The 24,558-nt window shown below is 37.6% G+C and overlaps 3 protein-coding genes across 4 annotated transcripts; 1 reads left to right on the forward strand and 2 right to left on the reverse strand.

The window, feature by feature from the left end:
* Positions 1-359: 359 nt before the first annotated feature.
* tmco6 (transmembrane and coiled-coil domains 6) lies at positions 360-6,548 on the reverse strand. Of its 2 annotated transcripts, none has more exons than XM_081382461.1 (13): positions 6,266-6,548; positions 6,040-6,149; positions 5,821-5,930; positions 5,479-5,662; positions 5,292-5,396; positions 4,674-4,765; positions 3,989-4,105; positions 3,703-3,817; positions 3,137-3,305; positions 2,888-2,982; positions 1,774-1,941; positions 940-1,065; positions 360-855 (listed from the first exon to the last, which is right to left on the reverse strand). In XM_081382461.1, exons 1-13 carry the CDS (start codon positions 6,354-6,356, stop codon positions 835-837), a joined length of 1,503 nt encoding a protein of 500 aa, XP_081238587.1. In that variant the 5' UTR covers positions 6,357-6,548; the 3' UTR covers positions 360-834. The 2 variants fall into 2 exon arrangements, with proteins under 2 accessions (XP_081238587.1, XP_081238588.1); XM_081382462.1 differs by having other exon boundaries at positions 370-855; positions 4,674-4,759.
* A 201-nt stretch (positions 6,549-6,749) lies between these two features.
* Positions 6,750-9,600, forward strand: eif1ad (eukaryotic translation initiation factor 1A domain containing). Its single transcript, XM_081382464.1, has 5 exons — positions 6,750-6,916; positions 7,294-7,411; positions 7,512-7,620; positions 7,713-7,821; positions 9,085-9,600. Exons 2-5 carry the CDS (start codon positions 7,325-7,327, stop codon positions 9,305-9,307), a joined length of 528 nt encoding a protein of 175 aa, XP_081238590.1. The 5' UTR covers positions 6,750-6,916; positions 7,294-7,324; the 3' UTR covers positions 9,308-9,600.
* Positions 9,535-24,190, reverse strand: LOC308701289 (uncharacterized protein; the record flags this gene model as incomplete). The annotated part of the gene is made up of 3 exons (XM_081383489.1): positions 23,974-24,190; positions 18,490-19,848; positions 9,535-10,989 (listed from the first exon to the last, which is right to left on the reverse strand). The coding sequence occupies exons 2-3, from the start codon at positions 19,843-19,845 to the stop codon at positions 9,535-9,537; spliced, it is 2,811 nt and encodes a 936-aa protein (XP_081239615.1). The 5' UTR covers positions 19,846-19,848; positions 23,974-24,190.
* Between the last annotated feature and the right edge of the window lie 368 nt (positions 24,191-24,558).

Genomic DNA, 24,558 nt, shown 5'->3' on the forward strand with positions numbered 1-24,558 from the left:
TGTCAATCAGATGCAGGGTTCTGACGTCAACCCGACTTTCATTTCCAACCAAAATGCAACCCCTGCAACCAAAACCATCCACTGACTGATGTTACTTTCTACTCAAGGACCTTGACAGAATTGTAGTGGAGTAAAAAGTACGATATTTGTCTTTCAAATGTAGTGAAGTTAAAGTAAAAAGTTTCCAGAAAAAATAATACTCAAGTACAGTACAGATACTCAAAAAGTGTACTTAAGTACAGTACTCAAGTAAATGTACTTTGTTACTGTCCACCTCTGCTCAACAGCTCTAAAACTACTGATATTTATAAAGGTTGTTTATATAAAAGGTTTCAAACTTAAAATGATACCATTTTAAATAGTTTTCTTAGTCTGTTAATTTATTCGGACAGTTGCACCACCTTACATTTTGGGGGTTTAAGATAACAAAACATACGGTCAACACTCGTTGACCCATCCACAATAAAACAGTACATTATTATAAAGAACTAGATATATAATGCATAAAATAAAAATTTCAACCAGGCTCTAAATGTACTTTTTTTTTCACACAAAAGAATTGACTCCCCCTATTGAGGGTTGTATAACTCCTGTAGTGAATTTTGAAGACATGGCAAAATACAACTGTGCACTTACTAGGGCACATGGCAAACCATTGAACCATTGCATCCATGGGTCAGTCTGATCATCAAAAAAAAAAAAAGGTCATGCTTCACATAAGCAGCAAAAAAGTAATTTATTTGCTGCACACTTGCATAACTGAATGCTTAAAGAAAACAGAAAGTGAAAAAAAAATGGAGGAGAAAAAATATATCTTTGCAATTCTGTCTGGTGTTATGATGAAAGACTCTCCACCTTTAAAAAAAGAAAAGAAAAAATAATTGTGATTCCTACCTTATAATATGCCCATAAATATGAACAGGTAAATGCAGAACTGACCTCAGAGAAAGAAGGGAAGAGATGATCGAGAATGTAGGCAGCTTTGAGACGTTGCTCTTCTTCACTGTTATACTGAATCGCTTCCAGCAGAGGAACACCATTTACCCTCGTAAACTCCTCAATCACCTGTTACAAGCAGGAGCACTTCAATTCAATTGCCTGTCATGAATCATCATACATAGATCAATGTAAAGTGATTTTAAATGCAGGGTTATTATAGTTAACTAAAACTGAAACCATAAAAAAAACATACTTAAATGTAAATAAAATAAAAGTTAACTGAAATTAAATAAAATTCAGCTAGTTGCCCACACAGCACTTGTCATTTTCATTTAGTTTAACTTGATGTATGAAAATAATTATAGCTAAAATAAAAAATCATAAAAACTTCATAGACATAAAAAATGAATAAAGATGACAAAAATACAAAATAATTTACACTTAAATTCTAAATTCAAAATATTAAACATTATGTAGATTAGGCATAGGTTAGTTGTCAAAACGGAGAATCACCCGTTTGAGAAAAGAAGAAAAAAAACGTGTGGTTTGGCTTTTTTGGAGATGGCGAGAACTGAAGGATTTGAAATGTTATAAAAGCGATGCAGAGATGGTGTTTATCACTCAACAGGTGAGTAATGTATTTTATTAAATAGATAAATTGCCATTCCTAGCTCTCTAACATAGTTTATTGTAAAGCATTATCTATTGTGAAGGCTCTTATTCATCCGCACAATCAAAATGCATGCAGTTTTGTTTTTTAACCGCTAAAGGGCCAAAAGTTACAAAGTGTACCTTTAATAAAACTGTAATAGTCTGAAAAGTGATGACATTCACCTGTGGGCCGCTGGATAGCAGCATGTACAGCACTTCCAGGCTCAGCGTCACCACCTCGGGCTCGGCCATCTTGAGTGTGGCACAGAGGGCGCTGAGCAGCCCTGCTTGTGTCAGACCAACACAGTATTCTGTGCCATGATGTGCGATATTGCCCAGAACTCTCAGTGCCTTGTACAAAGAGAGAACGTTAGATGTGTATGTTATCGAAACGTACATGTTTTTGTGAATATGAGTATTGTAGACTAAAGCAGCAGGGAGATAAAACTTTTTAAAACAATGGATAAAATATATTACCATTATATGGTTACATTCATATTTTCACTTAAATCAAGTTAAGTCAATTATTCTTATATTTTACTGTATGTGTCAGTAGGAAATATCAGTTTACATTTCCAAACATTCATTTTGCCATTAGTTATAATAATCCAGTGAGATTTTTGTATGCACAAGGAGTCTGACAACAGCCAGTTATGATCCACACGGAGATCTGATCTCACCATCATTGAGTCTATCTGTGATTAAACTCCGAAAAAACGGAGACAGACTAAATCTAGAAGAACTGTGGCAACGTCTCCAAGACATTTGAAGAAACCTGCCTGCAAAGATACCTGAAAAACTATGTGCAAGTGTATCAGGACAAAAGCTGTTTTAAATGCAAAGGGTGCTCACACCAAGTATTGATTTGATTTAGTTAATAGATAAATCAAATCTATTTATAACATTATTTTTGGAAGCATCCTCACTTTACAGCATTTTTAGTGCCTAGAACTTTTCATAGTACTGTATCTTTGCAGGTTGGTTTCTTCAAGTGTCTTAAAGACATTGCCACACTTCTCCTGGATTTATTCAGTTTTTTTTCTGTTTCTTCATGTAATCACAGATAAACTCGATGATGGTGAGATCAGATCTCTGCGTGGATCATAACTGGCTGTTGTCAGATTCCTTGTGCATACAAAAATCTCACTGGATTATTACAATTAATGGCAAAATTAATGTTTGGAAATGTAATCTTCCTACTGACATACAGCAAGAGATATAAATAACTGGCTTAAAACCATTTTTTGGGTGAAAATACTAATGCGCAGTAATGTATATATGCATGCCTGTTCCTCACCATTGTGTTAATTCCTTTCGAAAAAGACAGAAATTGGATTAATATGGGAACCATGTTGAGGAGCAGCAGGCCAGAGCAGAATCCACTTGAACCGACTGAAAGATAAATAAAATTGTACAAATCGCGGTCATAATTGTGAGAAATTAGTTTTCTCCAATAAAACACAAGTTCATTTTAGTTTGAGCTTTACTGCTGAGTTAATTGAGATGGAAATCATTTTGAGGAAATGCATGCTAATGTCCTGCTCACCGGTGAGGTTGTTGAGCGCCCACAGGCTCTCTCTGGACAGAGCAGGATGAAGGTGAAGGTAAGTCTGACTGAAGACGCACAGCGCAGCGAGGAGACGAGTGTCCTCTGGCATTACGTCACCTCCACTGACCAGCAGGTTACCAAGGCAACGCAGAAGAGGCCAAATGAGCTGCACAGCAAAAACAAAAGTCAGGGTCCAAAGAGAAGCAGTATGAGTTCTATGAGCTTTTCAGAGGATGAGAGACTCATCAGGAACCACATGATCATATTGCTTATAAACTGTGCAATTTGAACTGTTTGAGAGATGAAGGTCAAATATTATTGCATGAAAGCTCAACCACGACGTTGCATCAGCATCTATACCACAATTCCACTATGCTTCATGAGATTCAAGAAATAATGTAATGGTAAGAATTCATTATAACAGCATTGATAATTGGATTATATACGAATATAGGCACTGTTTCTATTCAGTGAACATGCCAATTCAAAATGACTCTCATTCTAAACCAGATGTGCAATATGTAGGTGATGTAGATAATAAATATTTTGCTGTGATGGCTTACCAACTCCAGTCCACCCTCAAGGTTTCCTAGAGCAACAGCGCCTCCTAGTGTGATCAAAACAGCACTGCATTGTGAGAGGGCGCCTTGTGCAATCAGCATCGAGTTATCCAAATTACTGCAAGCAAAACACAAAGGTCATGTATCAAATTATTTTTTTACCCACTAGTCACCTTTTGTTCCAGAATTTATGTTATCTTGCAGAACTGGCACTAAACAGGTTTAGAACAATTCTCCATTATTCTGTTTTTGTTGAGTAAAAAGTATGAAAGGAGAAAAGGCCACACACCTGCTGACTAAATAGTGCAAACACCACATACACTCGATCGCTGGCCCAAAACCAAACTCAGGATCTGGAGTCAATGCTGAGATCACATGAGGGACTATTTCTGAAGCCATGACCGCTCTGGGGTTTAAAAAACACACAACGGACACAGAGAGAAGAGTGGCATGTTGAGATTAATATACTATTTGTCGTTGCAATCAACAATTAAGAGTAAACTGTAGCAATTTCAGCATTTCGAGAACTCAGCTCATTTGTTCCACATACAACCCCAGGCCAAAGTCATGGAATCACCAACCTTAGAGGATGTTCCCAGATTTTTTTACTTTATTAGCAAATAAACAAATCACAGATATGAACCAAAAAAAATTTGTTCAATAGCTCAACATTCCGGCTTTATGAAACACCTCAAATTTTTTCCAGATCAAGTAGAGGAAAAAAGAATGGAATCGCTCAATGTTGAGGACAAAATTATGAAATCACCAAAAAAAAAAAAAACACAATTAGTATTTTCTCACTCTCCCTCTCTGAGTTTTATGACAGCCTAAATTCAATCTCTTTTAACTGGTGACTAAAAAAACATGCCATTATATGTTTATTTGCTATAAAGTAATAAAGCTAGGTGAACATCCTCTAACTTTTGCCAGGGGTTGTACTTAAAATCTTAATGTAACAAGCTCTGGTCACTTACGGGATGATTTTTTCAGTTGCGTCTTTGGCTTGTAGTAGCTGAGACAAAGTGAAACCAACCGCCTCCACCACTGCCAGATTATACCTCTGATTCTAGAACAGAGAAATCACCCGGTCACATTTCACCCCAAAAGACAGTTTTTAATATTTCAGATAGATAGATGGACACACACACACACACACACACACACACACACACACACACACACAGTGTGTATGTTGTGCATTGTGAGATTTTTTCTTTATTATTTATTTGTTTAATTTTTTTTTTTTTTGCATTACATGACAATTTATTAAGCATATTACCCCCCTAAAAATCCCATTACTGTAATATGAGAAATAAAAAAGTAAAATATGAATCTATTTTAGTAATGAAAATCACAATTGAATATAATAATTAAAAAAATCCACAAAAGGAAACTATCTGGTCATATTAAAATTGCCCTAAAAATCATAATTTTCATCATGCAAAATGTTTTTGTGAGATTCATCCTTTAAGAATGTACCATCATCCGTATATATGCTAAGACTTGTGTTTGAAAGCCAGGTTGATTATAACCAGCAAGAGTTAACAGGCACAAAAGTGATCATTTAATATTTGTACCCCAAATGAGCTTACGTGAATACAGTTTGCCAGTGCAGAAACGATTCCCTGAGCTAGAAGCTTCTCTCTAACTACAGCGCTGTCAGGACACAGATTTCCCAGAGTGTATAAACAGAGTTCCTAAAGGAAAAGACAAAGGAGACAAATTCATGAGGAATGATTGATTCCTCTGACACTGACTTTACAGCAGTAACTCACTGACCGTTAGCTTGGTGCTCTGGCTGGAGAGGAAGGTGAGGAGATACGGGCCCGCAGGCAGACAGGCCTGACCTACGCTGGGATGAGTAGACTGGGACAGCTCATGGAGACAGTGTGCTGCTTCCAGCTGACACTGGGCATTATGAGCACTGAGCTGCCCGATCAACATGTGCATGCTGTTCTCGGATCTGAAGGAAATAGAGGCACTGCATTAGTAAGTACAGTATTTATGGCTACATGGCTATCCAATTATTTAGACGGAATAACAGCACTTGACACTGTGAAATATTATATAGGCCTCCTTAAAAAAGATGGAGTAAGCTCCGTATTGGTTTGGAGGTTATACTTAATGAAAGTGAGTTGGGTCTCTGGGTTTCTCAGTGCTTTTCTTAGAGATGCCAGACGAACTGCTTTCTCCTCACCCCCAGACTGGACTCCACGTATCAACTCCCTGACCTAATGTTATACATACAACACACAGTAAATACACAAGCTATGTGACATGCAAATATTTTTAGTTGGTTGAGGAAGAGAAATAAATGAGCTTTTCTCTCTGAAGACTCACCTGTTCAGGTGACAGAGAGGTGGAGCCAGTCTCCACAGAGTCTTCCTCATCCACATTCTGCAGGAGTCTCTTACTGATGAGCAAACTGTCTCTACGTGCCTGTCTAAGAGCTATGGATAGATGAGAGTGTCAAGAATTGATTAAAGCATATGTAAAATCAGCATGACAGGGTTAAAATAATATAGAAGCCCAATGGTACAGCACACACATACTGTAGGCTACACACCTTTCTCAAACTCTCTTCTCTTGCGTTTAAACTCCTCCAAATCACTGGCAGATCCACTTGCTTTGTGATGGAGGGTTTTCAATCTCCACATCTTTATGATTACTGCATCCAAATGCGGGTTTGCGCCCTTAATATAGTATTAGTTTGTTCTCTTCAACAAACAAACAAACAAACAAACAAACAAACAAACAAACCTGAACTATGCTCTGTAACTCTCATTGCATATTTTAACGTATTTAACGATGTTGATATTTTATTATGTGAGCCGTGAAACTAATATTTCAAAATAAAAGTTTCCAAGGAACCGGCGAATGCACTCCTATATAATAATAAAATGTTAATTTGTAAAATTATTATTATTATTATTATTATTATTATTATTATAACAAAGATACATTGTTGTGAATAGATATTTTACTGGACGTTCCTTTTAACCATCCCCTCCAAACACATATAAAATACATGTATCTATTAAGTCTATGATCCTCTCACCCAATGTGGCTTTTAATTTGAAAATTTTAAACCTGTGTCGTCGTTCGCGTTTTGCTTCACATCTCTCTTTGGAAAATTCGAGTAAACGCTCTCAATTCATCTCAATGCCATTAGTAAATAAATTCAGAAAACAACCAGAGGTTCATGTACAGTTTTTAGGTAAGTGATTATGGAAATGTGAGCTTTTACAGTGTGAAATCTAGACACTGAAGGTTTTTTATTTGTCAACACAACATGAAGAGCACATGTTTCCGCTGCATGATTTATGTGAAATGATTTGCATTTTGAATAATATATTTATAATGATCATGATATAGTGGCCACTGGTTTCCAGGCTGTCAGGATATATAGTTTGTGTGTATGTTGATGAGGCATTGCAAAGAAACACACTCTGTAACTGAGTTGGCCTAATGTGATAATTTGCTAGAAAGTACCACTTTGTTCTTTCTTGACAGTTCACATGCGTTTTCTCATATAACGTTACCAGCCTCTTAACTTAATTTCTCAAACAAACAAAAAATGTGCTTTTTTTTCAGGTGACACGTTTTTCAGAGGTTTATATCCACCATGTCAAAGGCAACCAAACGCAAACACGTAGTCAAAGAACTTCTGGAGGACTATGTCAAACCCACTGAAGACCAGCATATCATGAGGGTACAATTGCAGTAGCTTTTGGGATCTGTACGGCTTTGAGAACCCGATATTCTGATTATACTATGTTAGTAAATAATTACACACCTCCTCCTCATCACAGGTCTTGGGAAGTAATGGCAATAACCTCCATGAAGCTGTGACTGGCAGTGGCGAGCGCTACCTGGTCAGTATGCCTACTAAGTTCCGCAAGAACCTCTGGATCAAACGAGGTTAGTTTGTTACTTTGTTCTGCCTTTCCTGGGCATAACAACTCTGTTCTTAAAGGCACTAAAACGTTTTCACAATCTTTCTCTGTTTTTAGGAGACTTTGTCATTGTTGATCCTATTAAAGAAGGAGAAAAGGTGAAAGGAGAAATAAGCTTCATACTTTATAGGGACCACATTCAGTACCTGAGGAAACTTGGTGTCTGGTAAGGCCATTGTGTCTTCTTTTTTAACCATTTTAGTTTAATAACTTTATAATAACTAATTTTAATTATATATACCATATCATTTTATATATAAACAAACATTATTTGTTGTCAATCAATTAAAATCTTAACAAATTAATCACACATTAATTTATTGCAATTAATCACATGTAACATTCAAGTTTTTAATAGATTTTTTTATTTTGTAGTAATTTCACGTTTAATGTCCAAATTGATGTAGAAACAACAAAGACAGTAGCCTGTTTTAAATATCACAGATACCAATACTGCGACTGATGTCTATGAAATTGCCCCCCCCCCTTAATTTTAGCCATTATAGCCATTCAGCATGATAGTATAATTAAAAGCCATTATTTTTAACATGTATTAGGCTTTAATAACTATAACATCTTTTAATTTAAGTGAGCTTAAAACAATCTTCACATAAACCCATTGTAATAAATGTCACATTAAGCATTGCCCTTCAATATATCAGGGCTCAATTTTTTCTATTGGCCTAGTCAGACCGGTTCAGATTTTCACAAAAAGGATGTATACAGAAATTGAATAAAGCTATCAAACACTTCACTGTCTTCACTGCATAAATTATAAATTAAATATAGAATAATCATTATTAATGTAACACGCTGACTTTTGGGGACTTCACCGTATCCCTCAAAATTAAATAAGTCCATACATACACTTTTCATCTCCGTGCGTGCCGTAACTCTGTTTGACGCATCCACCGCTAGCCTAGCTTAGCACAAAGATTGGAGGTAAATGGCTCCAGCTAGCATACTGCTCCCAATAAGTGAGAAAATAACGCCAACATTTTCCTATTTACATGTTGTGATTTGTATAGTCACAGTTGACCATAACCGTAACAGTTCTAAACGTATATATACTGGGAACTATATTCTCAGAAGGCGAAGCACTGCTACTTTACTCCAGCTCTGAGCGAACTCTCTGCTCCTCACCACGGGGCTTCTCGGGTGCTGCGAGCAAATCACTCCGCAGAAGTAGCAGTGCTTCGCCAAAGGATGACGGGAAAAAACGGATGCTGCGTTAAAAATTAACATGTTCATTTTGACCGCCCTAATATATACTATATAGGAGTTGTAGTATGTTTGTCTGTAATATTTATATTTGCATTATTATTATCCCTAGACAACAGTAATTCTTCCCAGACTCATGTGTTCAGATCTGTTCAAGAAAACAAAGCTGAAATGTGTTTAGTAAACCTCCTTTTCACACTTCACACAGGCCAGCAGGATTCCAGGAGGATCGAACATCCGATGACAGGAACGAGGGAACACCGAAAGAAAGTGAAAGAAAAACCAAGGAGGAGGAGGATGACAGCGACTCGGAGGATGACGACAGTGATCTTTTCGTGAACACCAATCGTACCACTGTTCTCTACAGTGAGAGTGAGGAAGAGACTGATGAGGATGAGGAGGAGGAAAAGGAAGATGAAGGAAGAGCATAAAACAAGCAAACTGCAAATGATACTGGACTATGCTTACACTACAGCATGACCAAGACCAGTTTTCTATGATAATGAACCTTAATTGGGTTTAAAAAACAAAATGCCTGAGACTTAAGATTTTCAGAGCTGAATCATTTCTCTCAAATGGCTTTCAGATGGTGTTTCTGGTTTAGTTTACTGGGTTTCCAATCTAAAAGTCATTTTTGTTTTCTTAAAAGGAAACTCTTTTAAGATTGATTATGCATCATAATTCTTGTTAATAAGGCTTTGTAATAAACGTTGTTTTGCACTGATTTCTGTCTGCTATACTCAACTGCTATACAAGTAGTTTTGACTCTCAGGGTTGCATTTCTGCATTCAGAACTGGGGTTTGACGTTTCGGTCCAAAGTTGGAACATCTCAGCTGGGCTACGCTTGTGCACCAGGAGGATGGTGTGATTCGCACAGGGTTCCTTGGGCTCATCCTTGGGGAAGTCAAATGTGAGGAAGGCAGGGTGGTGGATAGGGTACACTCTCAGTCTCTGAAGACACATGCCCAGGTAGACATCATCAATGGGGAACAGGTGAACCTTTTGCGACATCTCCAAAAGCCTATGGGCCAGAGAACCAGAGTAAACCACCCCCCCTCCACCAGGGTATGATGGGTAAGTCCCTTTAAAGAAGCTCTCAGGAATGTAGTACTTACTCCCATTAGAGCGCATTGGTGCTGCACTGTTTATCACGTCCCCCACAACAAACGCCTCCATTTTATTTGACCGCCTGGATCCATTTGAAAAGCTTCTATTAGCCTCCTCGGCCAGCAGATAGTCTAGGAGAGCAGGCGTCCTCACAAAGATATCATCATCACCTTTAAAAATGAAACGGGCATGTGGGCATCGCCTTGAGAACCAGTTCCAGAACAGCACATCCTTCAGGGTGAGGTTAAAAAACGTGTCCATGAATTCCCATTGGATGATGTCATCATATTTATCACTCTCTAATTGCAATTTCTCTTCAATATGCAAGTCTTTGGACTTCCCCAGAAGGAAGACCCTGTGAACAAGCATTTGCTGCCCACCTCGGCTTTTTATTCTTCCTGAACGCCCCCAAGTTTCTCTTATCGCTTCTCTGTTCACAAAATCCGCAGTAAGACTTTTGATGGCCAGGAGCAACGTTGGTGCCCGATTCTTTGCTAGTGGACCACCATCACAAACATCTAAAGGATCTATGATCAGCGGATATTCTCGACAGTGCATGCTGGTCACAAAATCTTTCATCTGTGTTGGTAGAGTGGAGAAATCTGGCATTGTATTGTTAATCTCATGATCTGGAGAGCATCCATTCCCACTTCTTCTGGACCTTTCTGTTTTGTAAGAAATACTTGGTGGGTTTGCAGCCAGACGAGGATTTAGGATGGGGTTATGCTGGGAATCTATCTTATACTGGATGATGTTCCATAGTGCTCCACTGTTTAGCTCGCTTCTCCAGAAGGATTTCACAGGATGGGGAGCCAGATCTCTGGAGAATTTGAGACCACTGGCAGTAAAGTGTGTCTGCAGCACAGGATGAACACCAGGTGCACCGTGTTTCAAGACATAGATCATATTCATGGAGACATAGATGTACATTGGGACCACCAGTGAGCACGGCAAACAGAAGAACAGGATCCTCCGGCGGTATCGCCACAGACGTGAAGCCATATACTGAGGAAAGGAAGATTTGATGTCAAACAGACCATCCAAATTGATTGTATTATCTCTAATCACTCAGACTGTCAACACAGGTGTGACTAGTATTATTACACAAGATTAAATCTACAAAAAATACCCATGGTTTACTGTTACTTATGGTAGGGGTGAGCGGGGCGCAAACAAACGTGGGGCTGTAGTTGAAACACACATGGTTTAACCACATGTAAGCATGACATATTTACTAGTTGCCTTAACACTATATAGAGAAAAAAAATTGCCAAAATTAAAGAAGTCTTTGGAAGATATCCCTGAACATTTAACCATAGCAAAAGTAAAAATGTTTTACTTAAGTTAATTTTTCATCTCTGTTTTTCGTGTTTCGTTAAAATTAGACAAATCTGATATTATTTTAATCTTATATCTGTTATTTAAGAGTTGAGATCGGCTAGTTTTGTAATGCTGATCTAACTATCAGAAAACACTATAGCTGGGTTTATATTAAGCGTGTACACGTCTACCTAGGCTATAGGAATACGACGCCTATCACGGTATACACATACAGGTGCTGGACATAAAATTAGAATATCATCAAAAAGTTGATTTATTTCAAGAATTTAACTTAAAGGTACACTATGCAACTTTTAACCCTCTAGCGGTTAAAAAAAACAAAGCTGCATGCATTGAAGAAGAACATTGTTTTGTTTGTGCTTCAGCTCTGCATGACTGTGCAGAATATGACCCTTCCCAATAGATAATGCTTTACTATGAACTCCGTTAGAGATCTACATATGGTCATTTATTTATTCAATAATATATCTTACCTGCTGATTAATGAAAATGCAGTTTCTGCATCACTTTTACAACAGTTCAAATCTCTCAGTTCTTTCTTTTTATTACAAGCTCTGTCGCATTCTCTTTTTGTCAGCAGACTCTCTTCTGTTCTGCGTTTTTTAAAATGGAGGATTCCCTGGAGGTTTGAGATTTTGAGAATTTGAACCAAAAAAAGTTACTTAGTGTACCTTTAACAGGTGAAACTAATATATAGACTCATTACATGCAAAGTGATATATTTCAAGCCTATATTTGTTATAATTTTGATGATTATGGCTGACAGCTTATGAAACCCACTAAATCAAAATCCCAGAAAATTACAATATTACATGAAATCACACAGTAATTACACAGTGATACCATGGTCATTGAACCAGGTTTTGGTTCTTTTGGCAGTGTGGGCAGGTGCAAATCCTGCTGGAAAATGAAGGAAGCATGAAGTGCTCTGAAAATATCCTAGATGGCTGCGTTGACTCTGGATTTAATAAAGCACAGTGGACCAAAGTCCTCTTTTCTGATGAGAGCAAATTTTGCATCTCATTTGGAAACCAAGGTCCGGAGTCTGGAGGAAGAATGGAGAGGCACACAATCCAAGATGCTTGAAGTCCAGTGTGAAGTTTCCACAGTCTGTGTTGGTTTGGGGAGCCATGCCATCGGCTGGTGTCGGTCCACTGTGCTGTCCACTCAATGCAGCCGTCTACCAGGACATTTCCAGAACACTTCATGCTGCCTTCAGCAGACAAGCTTTATGGAGATGCTGACTTCATTTTCCAGCAGGATTTGCACCTGCCCACACTGCCAAAAGAACCAAAAGCTGGTTCAATGACCATGGTATTACTGTGTAATTACTGTGTAATTTTTTGAATGTAATATTCAAATTTTCTGGGATTTTGATTTTGTGCGTTTCATAAGCTGTAAGCCATAATCATCAAAATTATAACAAATAAAGGCTTGAAATATATCACTTTGCATGTAATGAGTCTATATATTAGTTTCACCTGTTAAGTTGAATTCTTGAAATAAATCAACTTTTTGATGATATTCTAATTTTATGACCAGCACCTGTATAAGCTCCTTCAGTATCAGCAGCTATCGCATTTCTCAGGAGCGAATAACCCTAATCTGATCTGTTCTGTTTACCATAAGGGAGGTTATTGCTGCTCTCCCTGCTCTTATCCATGCTAGTCTGCACGGATGCGCAGGGAGTTCTTGCCCAGAACAGAACCATACAGCCAATCCTAACTATGCTAATTTTCAATCGTATTTGACGATAGTGGTCCTGACAGAAATCCCATTTACGCAGGTAGGGCATGTTCTAACACTGAGTTACAATGTGCCCCTATTAGAACTATTCTATTCTACTCTACTCTACTCTACTCTATTCTATTCTATTCTATTCTATATGCATTTATGAATTCTATTGAGAAACTATGAGAAAAAAAGTGAATAAAGACTATATAATAACTATAATAAAGAAATTATTAATTATTATTATGTTTTGAAATATGCTTTATAGCTGTGTCTTGCGGTGTTTTGTCAAACTCAAAAATTTGTTTATTTTTAATTATTAAAAAAAGCAATTATTTTAAAAGTAAATAATTGTATTTTATTGACAAAATAGTGTATATATATATATATATATATATATATATATATATATATATATATATAATATATATATATATATAACTAAACTATTTTGTATTAAACTATTATATATATATATAATGTTTATTTATTTATTTTTTATTAGATCAGATAACATTTTTATCTTTCATATGGTTATGTTACAACGTGCCCCACCTATGGGGAATGTTGTCACATTTCACTTCCAGTCTTTCGGGGTATATCAAGAAAAAAAAAGTATACTGTATTAATAAAACAAAACCACATAATTTATTCTCTGAACCCCAAGTGGATTTACACAAACTGAGAAAGTCAAAAACTTTTAGGATGTGCCCCGCTCTTCCCTACTAATTATTCATTTATTTTATTCAAATGTATTCAAATTAAATATAAAACTAAGGTGAGACTGCAGTTTTCACATCATTTCCCACTAGTGCTACTCTAAAAGATAAAAGTAGCCTAATTCACTAAATTATACTAACTATCGTTTTTATTCCTCTCTTTGTGATTATTTTATTGTTCCAACAACGAAACGAAACTTATATTTAGACTTTGGACTTACCACTATTCTGGTAATGCAGGCTTATTTATATGATGAATTTCGCGTCATTCACGCAATAATAGGCTTCACACATAAATAATATGCGGAAAAGAAAAGAAAAGGATATTATGTGGATCAAGTGAAAACGTCTAATAACCAAACAAATCAAGAAATAAGGTAAATTTCCCAATGTCTCGAGTAGCCTCTACTGCTGAGCGCGTGAAGTGATCTCAGGTGTGTGTGTGCGCGTGTGTGAGGTCACGCCCACGATAAAAGCTAACAGATAAACAGGCCGGGCAGAGGCTAGTTGTCACACTTTTCACTAGAATATTTCTCATATTTTTAGAAGTCAAATTCTATAGACACAAACCTTAAAGTCTTGGGTACCTAAAAACTATTGAACAGGTACAACCATGGACAACAGCCAACATGAAATTTCTTAAAAATAAGTAAATATGTTCATTAATTGTAGTTTTGAACTCAAATCCTTTTAGTTTAGTGAAGTTTAAACCCTTTATTTATTTTTGTTAGATAGCAAACACACTTAAGCCCTGCAATGCCCTATTTATTATTTATTTATTTATGCATTTATTTATTTCCTCTAATTTATTTTCACATTTATGTATATGTATTTATGTATACATTTATTTATTTCCACATTTATTTAGTTATACATTTATTTAGTTATACATTTATTGCTCTGTATGCTAATGAGGAGGGCGTGTTTTACCTCAGACGTGGCAATCGAGCTCAGAGTGGCAGTGCTGAAGCTTTGAGGCCACAGTGAATGCATCCATGGCTCCTCTGCATTAACAGTCTGTACATAATATCTAATGCCATTCAGAGTTAGCGTCTGCACGTCCCACATCTGCAGTGCGGAGATGGATTTTGTTGAAACTGATTTTATTTCACTGGTAACACTGCCTTATTAACTGAATATATCAGTTATAGCCTACATGATGATATGCATATAGCCTACTATTAAGTTTTAAAAAATGCCCCAGGAAATCAATTTATAGCGGAAATATCACCTCTTTATGGAAAAGTTTGTTTCTGTTGCTGTCAACAGTGTTTTTGGAAGATACATTAAAATGCAGTTAGCTTCTGTGTACGGATCTACAATGCATGGCATAAAATGTGGTTAATAGTGGATAATTTTGACACGCTTCCGTGTCAAAGTGTCTTTTATGAGCGGATTCTGTTTATGTGTGCCCAGACATTTTAGAAATCCCGAACTGCTGTTGTTTTACGGCCATGTCCGGAATAAAGAGTAGGCCTATGTATGGGAAACCTATATACATACAGTTAGGGTGATATTAAAGGACATAAACCGTGATATAAGATTTTGGCCATATTGCCCATCTCTAAGTAATTTGTTCCCTGCATGACCTGAAAAGTCATGTCCACAAACCTCTTACATATTGTTTGGTCACACCACAAAGTGTCACTGTGGCCTCAAAGCTTCAGCACTGCCACTCTGAGCTCGATTGCTATGTCTGAGGTAAAACACTCACCCCTCATTAGCATACAGGACAATAAATGTATAAATAAATAAATGTAGACATAAAAACATATATACATAAATGTGAAAATAAATAAATGTGGAAAAATAGGCTATATAATTATACATAAATAAAGAGAAGTATAAATAGTAATTTAGGTTTTTTTTTTTTTTTTTTTACATTTCTTTATGTATTTATGCATTTATTAAGTCAGGTTTGGAATTCCATAATATCTTTCCTACATACCTGGAACCTAATTATCTGGTGCGTCTCCAATCGAGACCCAAGCGTCCGCAGTTGACACTTAATAAATATATCTGGGGGGTCGTGAATATGAATGGATAAGTAATGGATATCTGTTGGAAGTTGTATTTTAAAATTTTGATGTGTTGTCAATACAACTCATTGGCTGGGTTTCACAGACAGAGCTTATTAAGCCAGGATTAGGGTTTAGTTCAATGAGGACATTTACATATCGCTTTTATAAACGTGCCTTAGAAAAAAACATTACTGGAGTGCATCTTGAGACAAAACAATGGCACTGACATAATGTAAGATGTGTCAGCGCTTTCAGTTAAAACAGCTCAAACATGCATTTTAGTCTGGGACTAGGTTTAAGCCTTGTCTGTGAAACTGGGCAATTGTGTTTCTCCCTATACATCTTTATTTAGAAAATATATAGACATTTTTCCCTTCAATTTATTCTTTAAATTATCTTTACTTGGTCTTAAAAAGCTCTTTAATTTAATTTAAAGTCTTAAATTTACCTTCATAAAACCTGCAGAAACCCTGGTAACAGAACTCGTTTCTCCTTAATCCCGAAGCCTGATTGAATCAGGTCTGTTCAACTGACCTCGCTCTGTGTGCTACAAAGACAATGGCCCAGGAATAACTTGATAGTGAGGTTCCTAAAGGGGGCCAGAAGACTGAATCCGCCTCAATCCCATGCGGTTCCGACCTGGGAATTGTCCACAGTCCTCATGGCCCTTTGAGGCCTTTAAGTTTGGGCTAAACTGCAAGCCGAAGCATGGCTATGTACCTTAAGTGCTCTCCACTCTGTTCAGAGCACAGGTCATAATTCTCTCTGCTCTCCCCTCTTTGCAAGATGAGCAGTCCTTATACCTACTCTGCCCAGTCTGGGCTCTTAGAGTGTATGCTGAGCGCTCTAGCCATTTCTGACAATCAGAACAGCTTTTTGTTTGCTTCGGACGACACACTTACGGGCTGCTGGTTGCAAAGCGAAAACAATCTTGTTAAATAGATGGCGCTGGCTTACGCCTCCTTACAATGCCCACTCCACCAGGGGAATGGCTCCCCTTGGGCATGGTCCATTCTTCAGTGTCCACTCTTGACATCTGTGCGATGACCGGATGGTCCTTGCCGTCTTTGCCAGACTCTATAACTTGGACTTATCTGCCCACTGTGCTTAAGCCAGTCTAGGACCTTTGTGGGGTTGCCCATCTGCCCACATCCTGTGCGCTTAAGCCAGTCTAGGACCTCTGTGGGGTTTAGTCTGCTTTGGGCCCCATTAAGCCCCATATTGGGCATGCCCCAAGGGCTTTGGCCTCATGGCCTGAGCCTAGCTATTCTGGACAATTTCTTGCCTTGCCCTGTGTATTTTTCACCCTAGTATTGTCCATGAATAACCTGTTTAGAGGCCTGGACTTGAGTGCCCTAGGGCTGGGCTCACAGGATGGGCTTCCGTTCTCTGTTTGTAGCACAGAGCTATTGGATTGCATTCCCCAAAGCTTTAGCAACTGACGCAATGCGAGTGAACCATATCGAAGGGAACCTTGGTTCACGAGCATTGTGTAGCTGGTCGCGCTACAGCACTTGCACATGATTCTATGCTTAAAAAGTGAAACTGAAAATGACATAATGGCCAAGTATGGAAACCCATACTTAGAATTTGTCTTTGGCATTTAACTTGTCCAAGTTGGTGCACACACATGAGCAGTCCTCCTGAACATACACACACTGCAAATAGTGGACACACACCTGGAGCAGTGGGCAGCCATTTTACTGTGGGGCCCGGGGAGAGATTGGGGGTTAGGTGCCTTGCTCAAGGGCACCTCAGTAATTTCCTGCCGGGATTGAGAATTGAACCCACAACCTTCGTTTTACCAGTCTGAATCTCTAACCATTAGGCCATGACTGCCCCTAATGCTTGCCACTCCTCAGTCGAAAGATTCTGATTAAATGCATTCATCACAGACTTATATAGGCAGGCGGGCCTGGTGGGCTGAAATGCCATTTGTCTGTGCAAGTGCACAGATGTGATTGTGATTCTTAGGGAATCCCTATCTTAGGGAAAAGGTTACATGAGTAACCAAGATGTTTTATAGTTACATATTTCTTTTCCTATAAAATATCAGCAATAACTTTATGTATCCTCTGTGTATGTGTTCAGTGCATTCATCTGACTTCAAAAGTGTTTGAAGCAAATTATTTTCATTGCTCTTTTTGAGCTGAGGAATTTATAGTACTTTCCAAGCACTTTTATCTCTAAATATCAAGGAAAAAATGACTCCACGTGATATGATCCAGGCCTATAACCAAACAGACACAGAAGAGGACTCATATTCTCTGATATTAAAATAAGTTGTTGATCAATATAGGTTTTTCCAATGGCAAACTGTTAAAATTCTACCTTCAGTCCCCTCTAAAATTGAACATTTGGTTGCATCCCTGGTGCAACTCCTTAAAAAGTTCTGTCAATGAAGAATGCTGTTCCCCTGAAAATATGTAATTATAAAGACACATATCATTCATCAAAAACTTGATCTTCCAATGAAATGCAAAATTCTCTTCACGGCACAATATGGAAGACAAGATCTGCCACTACTTCTGTTTTATCACAACTTAAATGTGTTAAAAGTTCAAAATTACAAAAGTTTATACAAAAGACCATGCAATACATAACATTCGTTTTTCAAGTGTTCGGAAAAAATGAGAACCAGCTTTGACTAAAAAAAACTTGTTGAGATCTGGCTTCTTTCATCTGAACTCAACTCTAGTTTCGACTCTCAGAGTTGCATTTCTGCATTCAGAACTGGGCATCAATGTTTCGATCCAAAGTTGGAACATCTCAGCTGGGCTACGCTTGTGCACCAGGAGGATGGTGTGATTCGCACAGGGTTCCTTGGGCTCATCCTTGGGGAAGTCAAAGGTGAGGAAGGCAGGGTGGTGGATAGGGTACACTCCCAGTCTCTGAAGACACATGCCCAGGTAGACATCATCAATGGGGAACAGGTGAACCTTTTGCGACACCTCCAAAAGCCTATGGGCCAGAGAACCAGAGTAAACCACCCCCCCTCCACCAGTGTATGATGGGTAAGTCCCTTTAAAGAAGCTCTCAGGAATGTAGTACTTACTCCCTTTAGAGCGCATTGGTGCTGCACTGTTTATCACGTCCCCCACAACAAACGCCTCCATTTTATTTGACCGCCTGGATCCATTTGAAAAGCTTCTATTAGCCTCCTCGGCCAGCAGATAGTCTAGGAGAGCAGGCGTCCTCACAAAGATATCATCATCACCTTTAAAAATGAAACGGGCATGTGGGCATCGCCTTGGGAACCAGTTCCAGAACAGCACATCCTTCAGGGTGAGGTTAAAAAATGTGTCCATGAATTCCCATTGGATAATGTCACCATATTTATCACTCTCTAATTGCAATTTCTCTTCAATATGCAAGTCTTTGGACTTCCCCAGAAGGAAGACCCTGCGAACAAGCCTTTGCTGCCCACCTCGGCTTTTTATTCTTCCTGAACGCCCCCAAGTTTCTCTTATCACTTCTCTGTTCACAAAATCCGCAGGCTGAGTTTTGATGGCCAGGAGCAACGTTGGTGCCCGATTCTTTGCTAGTGGACCACCATCACAAACATCTAAAGGATCTATGATCAGCGGATATTCTCGACAGTGCATGCTGGTCACAAAATCTTTCATCTGCGTTGGTAGAGTGGAGAAATCTGGCATTGTATTTTTAATCTCATTATCTGGAGAGCATCCATTCCCACTTCTTCTGGACCTTCCTGTTTTGTAAGAAATACCGGGTGGGTTTGCAGCCAGACGAGGATTTAGGATGGGGTTATGCTGGGAATCCGTCATGTACTGGATAATGTTCCATAGTGCTCCACTGTTTAGCTCGCTTCTCCAGAAGGATTTCACAGGATGGGGAGCCAGATCTCTGGAGAATTTGAGACCACTGGCAGTAAAGTGTGTCTGCAGCACAGGATGAACACCAGGTGCACCGTGTTTCATGACATAGATCAGAGAAATCGAGACATAGATGTAGACTGGGAGCAGCAGTATGCATGGCGAACAGAAGAACAGGATCCTCCGGCGGTATCGGCACAGACATGAAGCCATATACTGAGGAAAAGAACATTTAAAGTTAAATGGACCATCAAAGTTTTGATATATCAATGACTCAGACTGTCAACACAGGTGTCACTAGTATTACACAAGATTACTCAGATTTTAATAAAAATCAACAAAAAATACCCATGGAAACTCCAAAGTTTCCATCAAAATACCACAGTTATTGTTACTACCTATAAAAATCATAAGTATGATTAATTAATTAATGTGGACTCTCTCCTTCAGACATTGTAATAATCTTCCAAAGTGTTTTTAATAATAATAATATATTATATAATATATCATATAATATAATAATATAATATATCATATTTGAATACTGTATATTTTTATTTTATTTTTTATTTTTATTTATTTACTTATTTTTTCTTCTTCCTTGTTTTTTCTTTTTCTTCTTTTTTTTGCACTATATGACTTAACTATATTTTGTCTACCTTGTATTTTTTTTTTGTGCCATTGCCTGGAATAAATGAATAAAAAAAAAAAAAAAAAAAAAAAAAAAACATAAACAACTCAAAGAGCACTGACCTGGGGCCTGTATCATGAAGCCAGTTTAAGTTGCTAGCCAGGTATGTTTCAGTTTAGTTTGCGCCAACCCTGGGTTTTAGGCACCATGAAAGTGGTTTGGCTTTTAGCAGTGTTCATCGCCATAGTAACTCACACTACACGGCTAACTTGGTCCGGGGCAGGTTTTGTTCCAGGTAAGAGGTTGCAAAACGAACTTGGACCAATCAGCTGTGAGCAAAGTAACACACGTCTGATGCAATAGTCACTCCACCTGTTTCCACTCCAAATTAAAGGTCACTACATAGCAAATGATTTTAAAGACAAAATCGTCAGGCTTTTAGTAATGCTTATTTAGAATAATAAATTTGTATGATTTAGATATTATTTATGTAATTATTATACCCTTAATCGATCACACGTACAATTTTAGTTTAATTTTAGTTACGCAGAGTTTAAATGAATAAATATATAAAGGTAATATAAATACGCTTTAGAATCAATATGAAGCTATAAAATGACTACATATGAGCTTAATGTTCAATTCTCTCTATACCTTTATCAGCTGTATAAACTAACTTCACAACTTTTACTTGCACTGTTATACAGTAGCAAGACTTTTTCTTTTAGTTGTCCTCTTCCATAGAGAGCTATTTTCTTCTTTTATTTTATTTATTTTTCTTCTTTTATCTTATTCAAATTTTTAATATTTAAATACTTCTATTTAATAAGTGAATTGTGCTTCTCTCGTGAGAAATTAATTTCAATGAGTTTTGAATGAGTTTCACTCTTTCTCAGCATGTGATTGGCTGTTCGCTACTGATGTCACACCTAAACTACTAAACTCAGGATCAGAGCCTGAGTTGACAGAGAAAGTTGATGATCAGCATCATGGTACCAACAAAGCCTGGTTGGATTGGTTTGGTTTTGTCAACTCGAAACTAATCCTGCAACCCTGAGTTTGTTCAACTACCATCATAGTACAGGCCCCTGGGCTGCATTTCCGAAAAGCATCGTAAGTTGATCGTAGAACAATTGCCACCAATAGTCTCTGTTATCAACTTAGGCTTACGAATCTTTTGGGAAACGCTGTGTGTGTGTGCGTGTGTGCGTGTGTGCGTGCGTGCGTGCATGCGTGCGTGCGTGCGTGTAAATAACAAATAGGGGAAGTGAAACAAGACAGATGACTATCAAACCTTGTGATAAGTGATCACAAAAATAGAGTTTGCTTGTGCCAGTGACAGAGGGAAAAGGTTGGGGCTTTTGAACCAATCATATTGATGGTGACATGTTAGTCTTATTTGTTTTCTCGATTCTATAAAAACTGTTGTATCCGTGTTTTCTGGTGGGATTCTCAATGGAATTTGTCTGAGATCCTCCGGCCTTGCTTCTTGGGAGAGATTCCCTGAGAACTGCTCGGGAAGATCTCACCGTGATTAAAGCAATTAAAGGACATTTGCTGAAGTCTGTTTGTCGATTTATTCCTGCGCAGGAAGCTAGTTTAGGAAGTAAGTTAGTTAGGTGACAATTTAGTTAGGTGACTATTAGTGGACGGGGACGTCGATTTGTAGACGAGACCCAGGGGACGTAGACTAGACCCAGGGGACGTCGATTTGTAGACGAGACCCAGATAGACTAAACGTCCACAGTAGACATTAGGGGACGTCGATTTGTAGACGAGACCCAGATAGTTAGGTTTAGGGAAAAATCTACCACAAGTACTTAGTTCATGCACAAGGTGGCAACCGTGCCATGGGGGTGTCGATTCACAAGGTAGTCAAAGAGAAACAGCATAAACAGAACAGATCGGAACGCATGCAAGCTACAGTGACAATGGATGCCTAAAGACAAGAGATGGTGTGAAAAGGTAAGAAAATTCCCTCATTTGTACAACTCTAGCATGAAAGAATACAAAGATATTTACATGGGTTGTAACTCATGGCAAGAGATTGTTCAAAACTGCGCATGCGTTGGATGCCTGTGTACGCGTAAGAGTAAAAGAAGTATACTTTGCAATGCTGTGCGTTCGACATGTAAAGAAAACAAAGTATACGTTCTGCTTAACTCTGCACAGCACGAAACGCGCTGATGACGTTTAATATCTGCGCGAGCAGCTTAAGCGGAGGTATGGAAATTGGAAATACATATGTTAACAGGCAAATAGAACATCATATCATTGCATTCAGACCGCATTCAATGATTGGACAAACATTGTATGGTCCTACGCCTTTCACAGACGAATTATATAAATATAAATCCATTTAGACCACTTAACTTGCAGTCAGGATGTGAAGAAACTTTTAACCAGCATAACACTTTTTTTTTTCTAGAACAAATCGCCTACCCTGCCTTTAATACAACATGATTAAATGTGGAGGTGATTAAAGCAGCATAAAAAAAACGCATGTATGTGTTTGTTACATCTCCATCACATTTAAGAACATGTCTCTTAAATGTATGGACTAAAATATACAGCAATAAGAGCACAATGAGTCACAAATTGATGTGTATTTTTATATTAATTGGTAATGCACAATAAATGTGAGCACTGTGCATTTGTACTAGTAAATATGCACCAATTTTGTGCTAGTTGGTAAAGTACAAATGAAAAATAGATCACATTTATGTGTGCATACAATAATTTACATTCTGGCTTTTTTTTGCCAGACTAACTCATAGAATGTTAAACATTCAATGTTTTCTTTTTCTGTTGCAAGTTTTTGCAACTTATCTCACAGTCTAACTGAGAATTGTTGAAGAATTCATATAAAAATTCAATGAAGGTTGACTACTGTATATGTAGTTATCCGCACGTCTCATCCATGAAGATGCAATAAAGCAGAACAAGCTTTTGGGGGTTTTAAGAACCAGAACCAAGCTGTCTGAGCAAATTGAACTTTAGCTGTAGTGCGAGCTTTTTTTTTCTTCGGAGATGAGGAATAAGACAAAAATGGCCAAATTCATTCAGTATTACTTGATCTATATCACCACCATCTCAATTACAATTGAGTTCATATTAATTGTATTCATTTGTGTTAAAACGGTCCATACCAGTACTAGTCAAACTAATTTCTGAGCCGCCCTAGACTGGTTCCTGGCCCCTGCCTGGCCATCCCAATGAAAATATCCTGGCTCCGCCACTGGTTGTAGAAACAATAACTTTAGTAAATATGGTATTTTGGCTGAAACTATGAATATCATGGTACATTTTTGTTATAAAATCATTTCATTATAAAGTATACATTTCAAGAATCCAATTATTTGTCAATGTAATTCAGGATACAATTTATAATTTTATAATAAACTGTATTATTATAAATTCATTTTCATTTTAATACATAATTATTATACCTTTATTTTATTAAAAATGATTTAGGTTTCAAAAAATAATTAAATGTAAAATAAAAATAAACATTTTAACGGAAAAAAACTCATATGCTGAGACTGCAGTTTACACTTCATTTCCCACTTGTGCTGCTCCATAAAAGTAGCCTACTAAAATACACTATCGTTTTTTATTTCTCTCTTTTTTTGTCATTTTGTTGTTCCAACAACGAAACGAAAATAAAGCAGCAGTTACTTAAACTACTAATATTTAAACTTCAGACTTACCACGTTATTTTGGTTATGTTTTTGATGATGAATTGGGCGTCATTTGATGATGGATTCACACAATGATCCTCGTTGTATAAATAATGTATGCGGAAGATAAAAGAAAAGGAAACTATAGGGATCGAGTTAAAACGTCTAATAACCAAACAAACCAAGAAATAAGGTACATTTCCCAGTGTCTTGAGTCCTGCTGAGCACGTTAAGTGATCTCAGGTGTGTTGTGTGTGTGTGTGTGTGTGTGAGGCCACGCCCACGATACTCGGTATTTTTTTTTTTTTTGATATAGCAACCTTCACTCATGACACCAAGCTCTGCAATCCCCTATTAATTATTATAATATATAAACACACATATGATATTGCAGACAGGAGTTCTCTGACTCATTTGACATGTTTTTGTATGTTGTGGTTTAATGTACACAATGATTGATGTTGTTTGACAAGCCTTGCGAGTTGACATGAATTGCATGGCCTATTGTTTCACAGATCTGAGGATTTCTGCATTACAAAACAATATCAGCTATATCATTCATTTTGATTTTGAATCTAGAATTCAGACTGAAACATGCTTTTCATCAGTGTGACG

The sequence above is a fragment of the Scardinius erythrophthalmus genome, assembly GCF_964197995.2.
Source record: "Scardinius erythrophthalmus genome assembly, chromosome: 13".
Classification (NCBI taxonomy): domain Eukaryota; kingdom Metazoa; phylum Chordata; class Actinopteri; order Cypriniformes; family Leuciscidae; genus Scardinius; species Scardinius erythrophthalmus.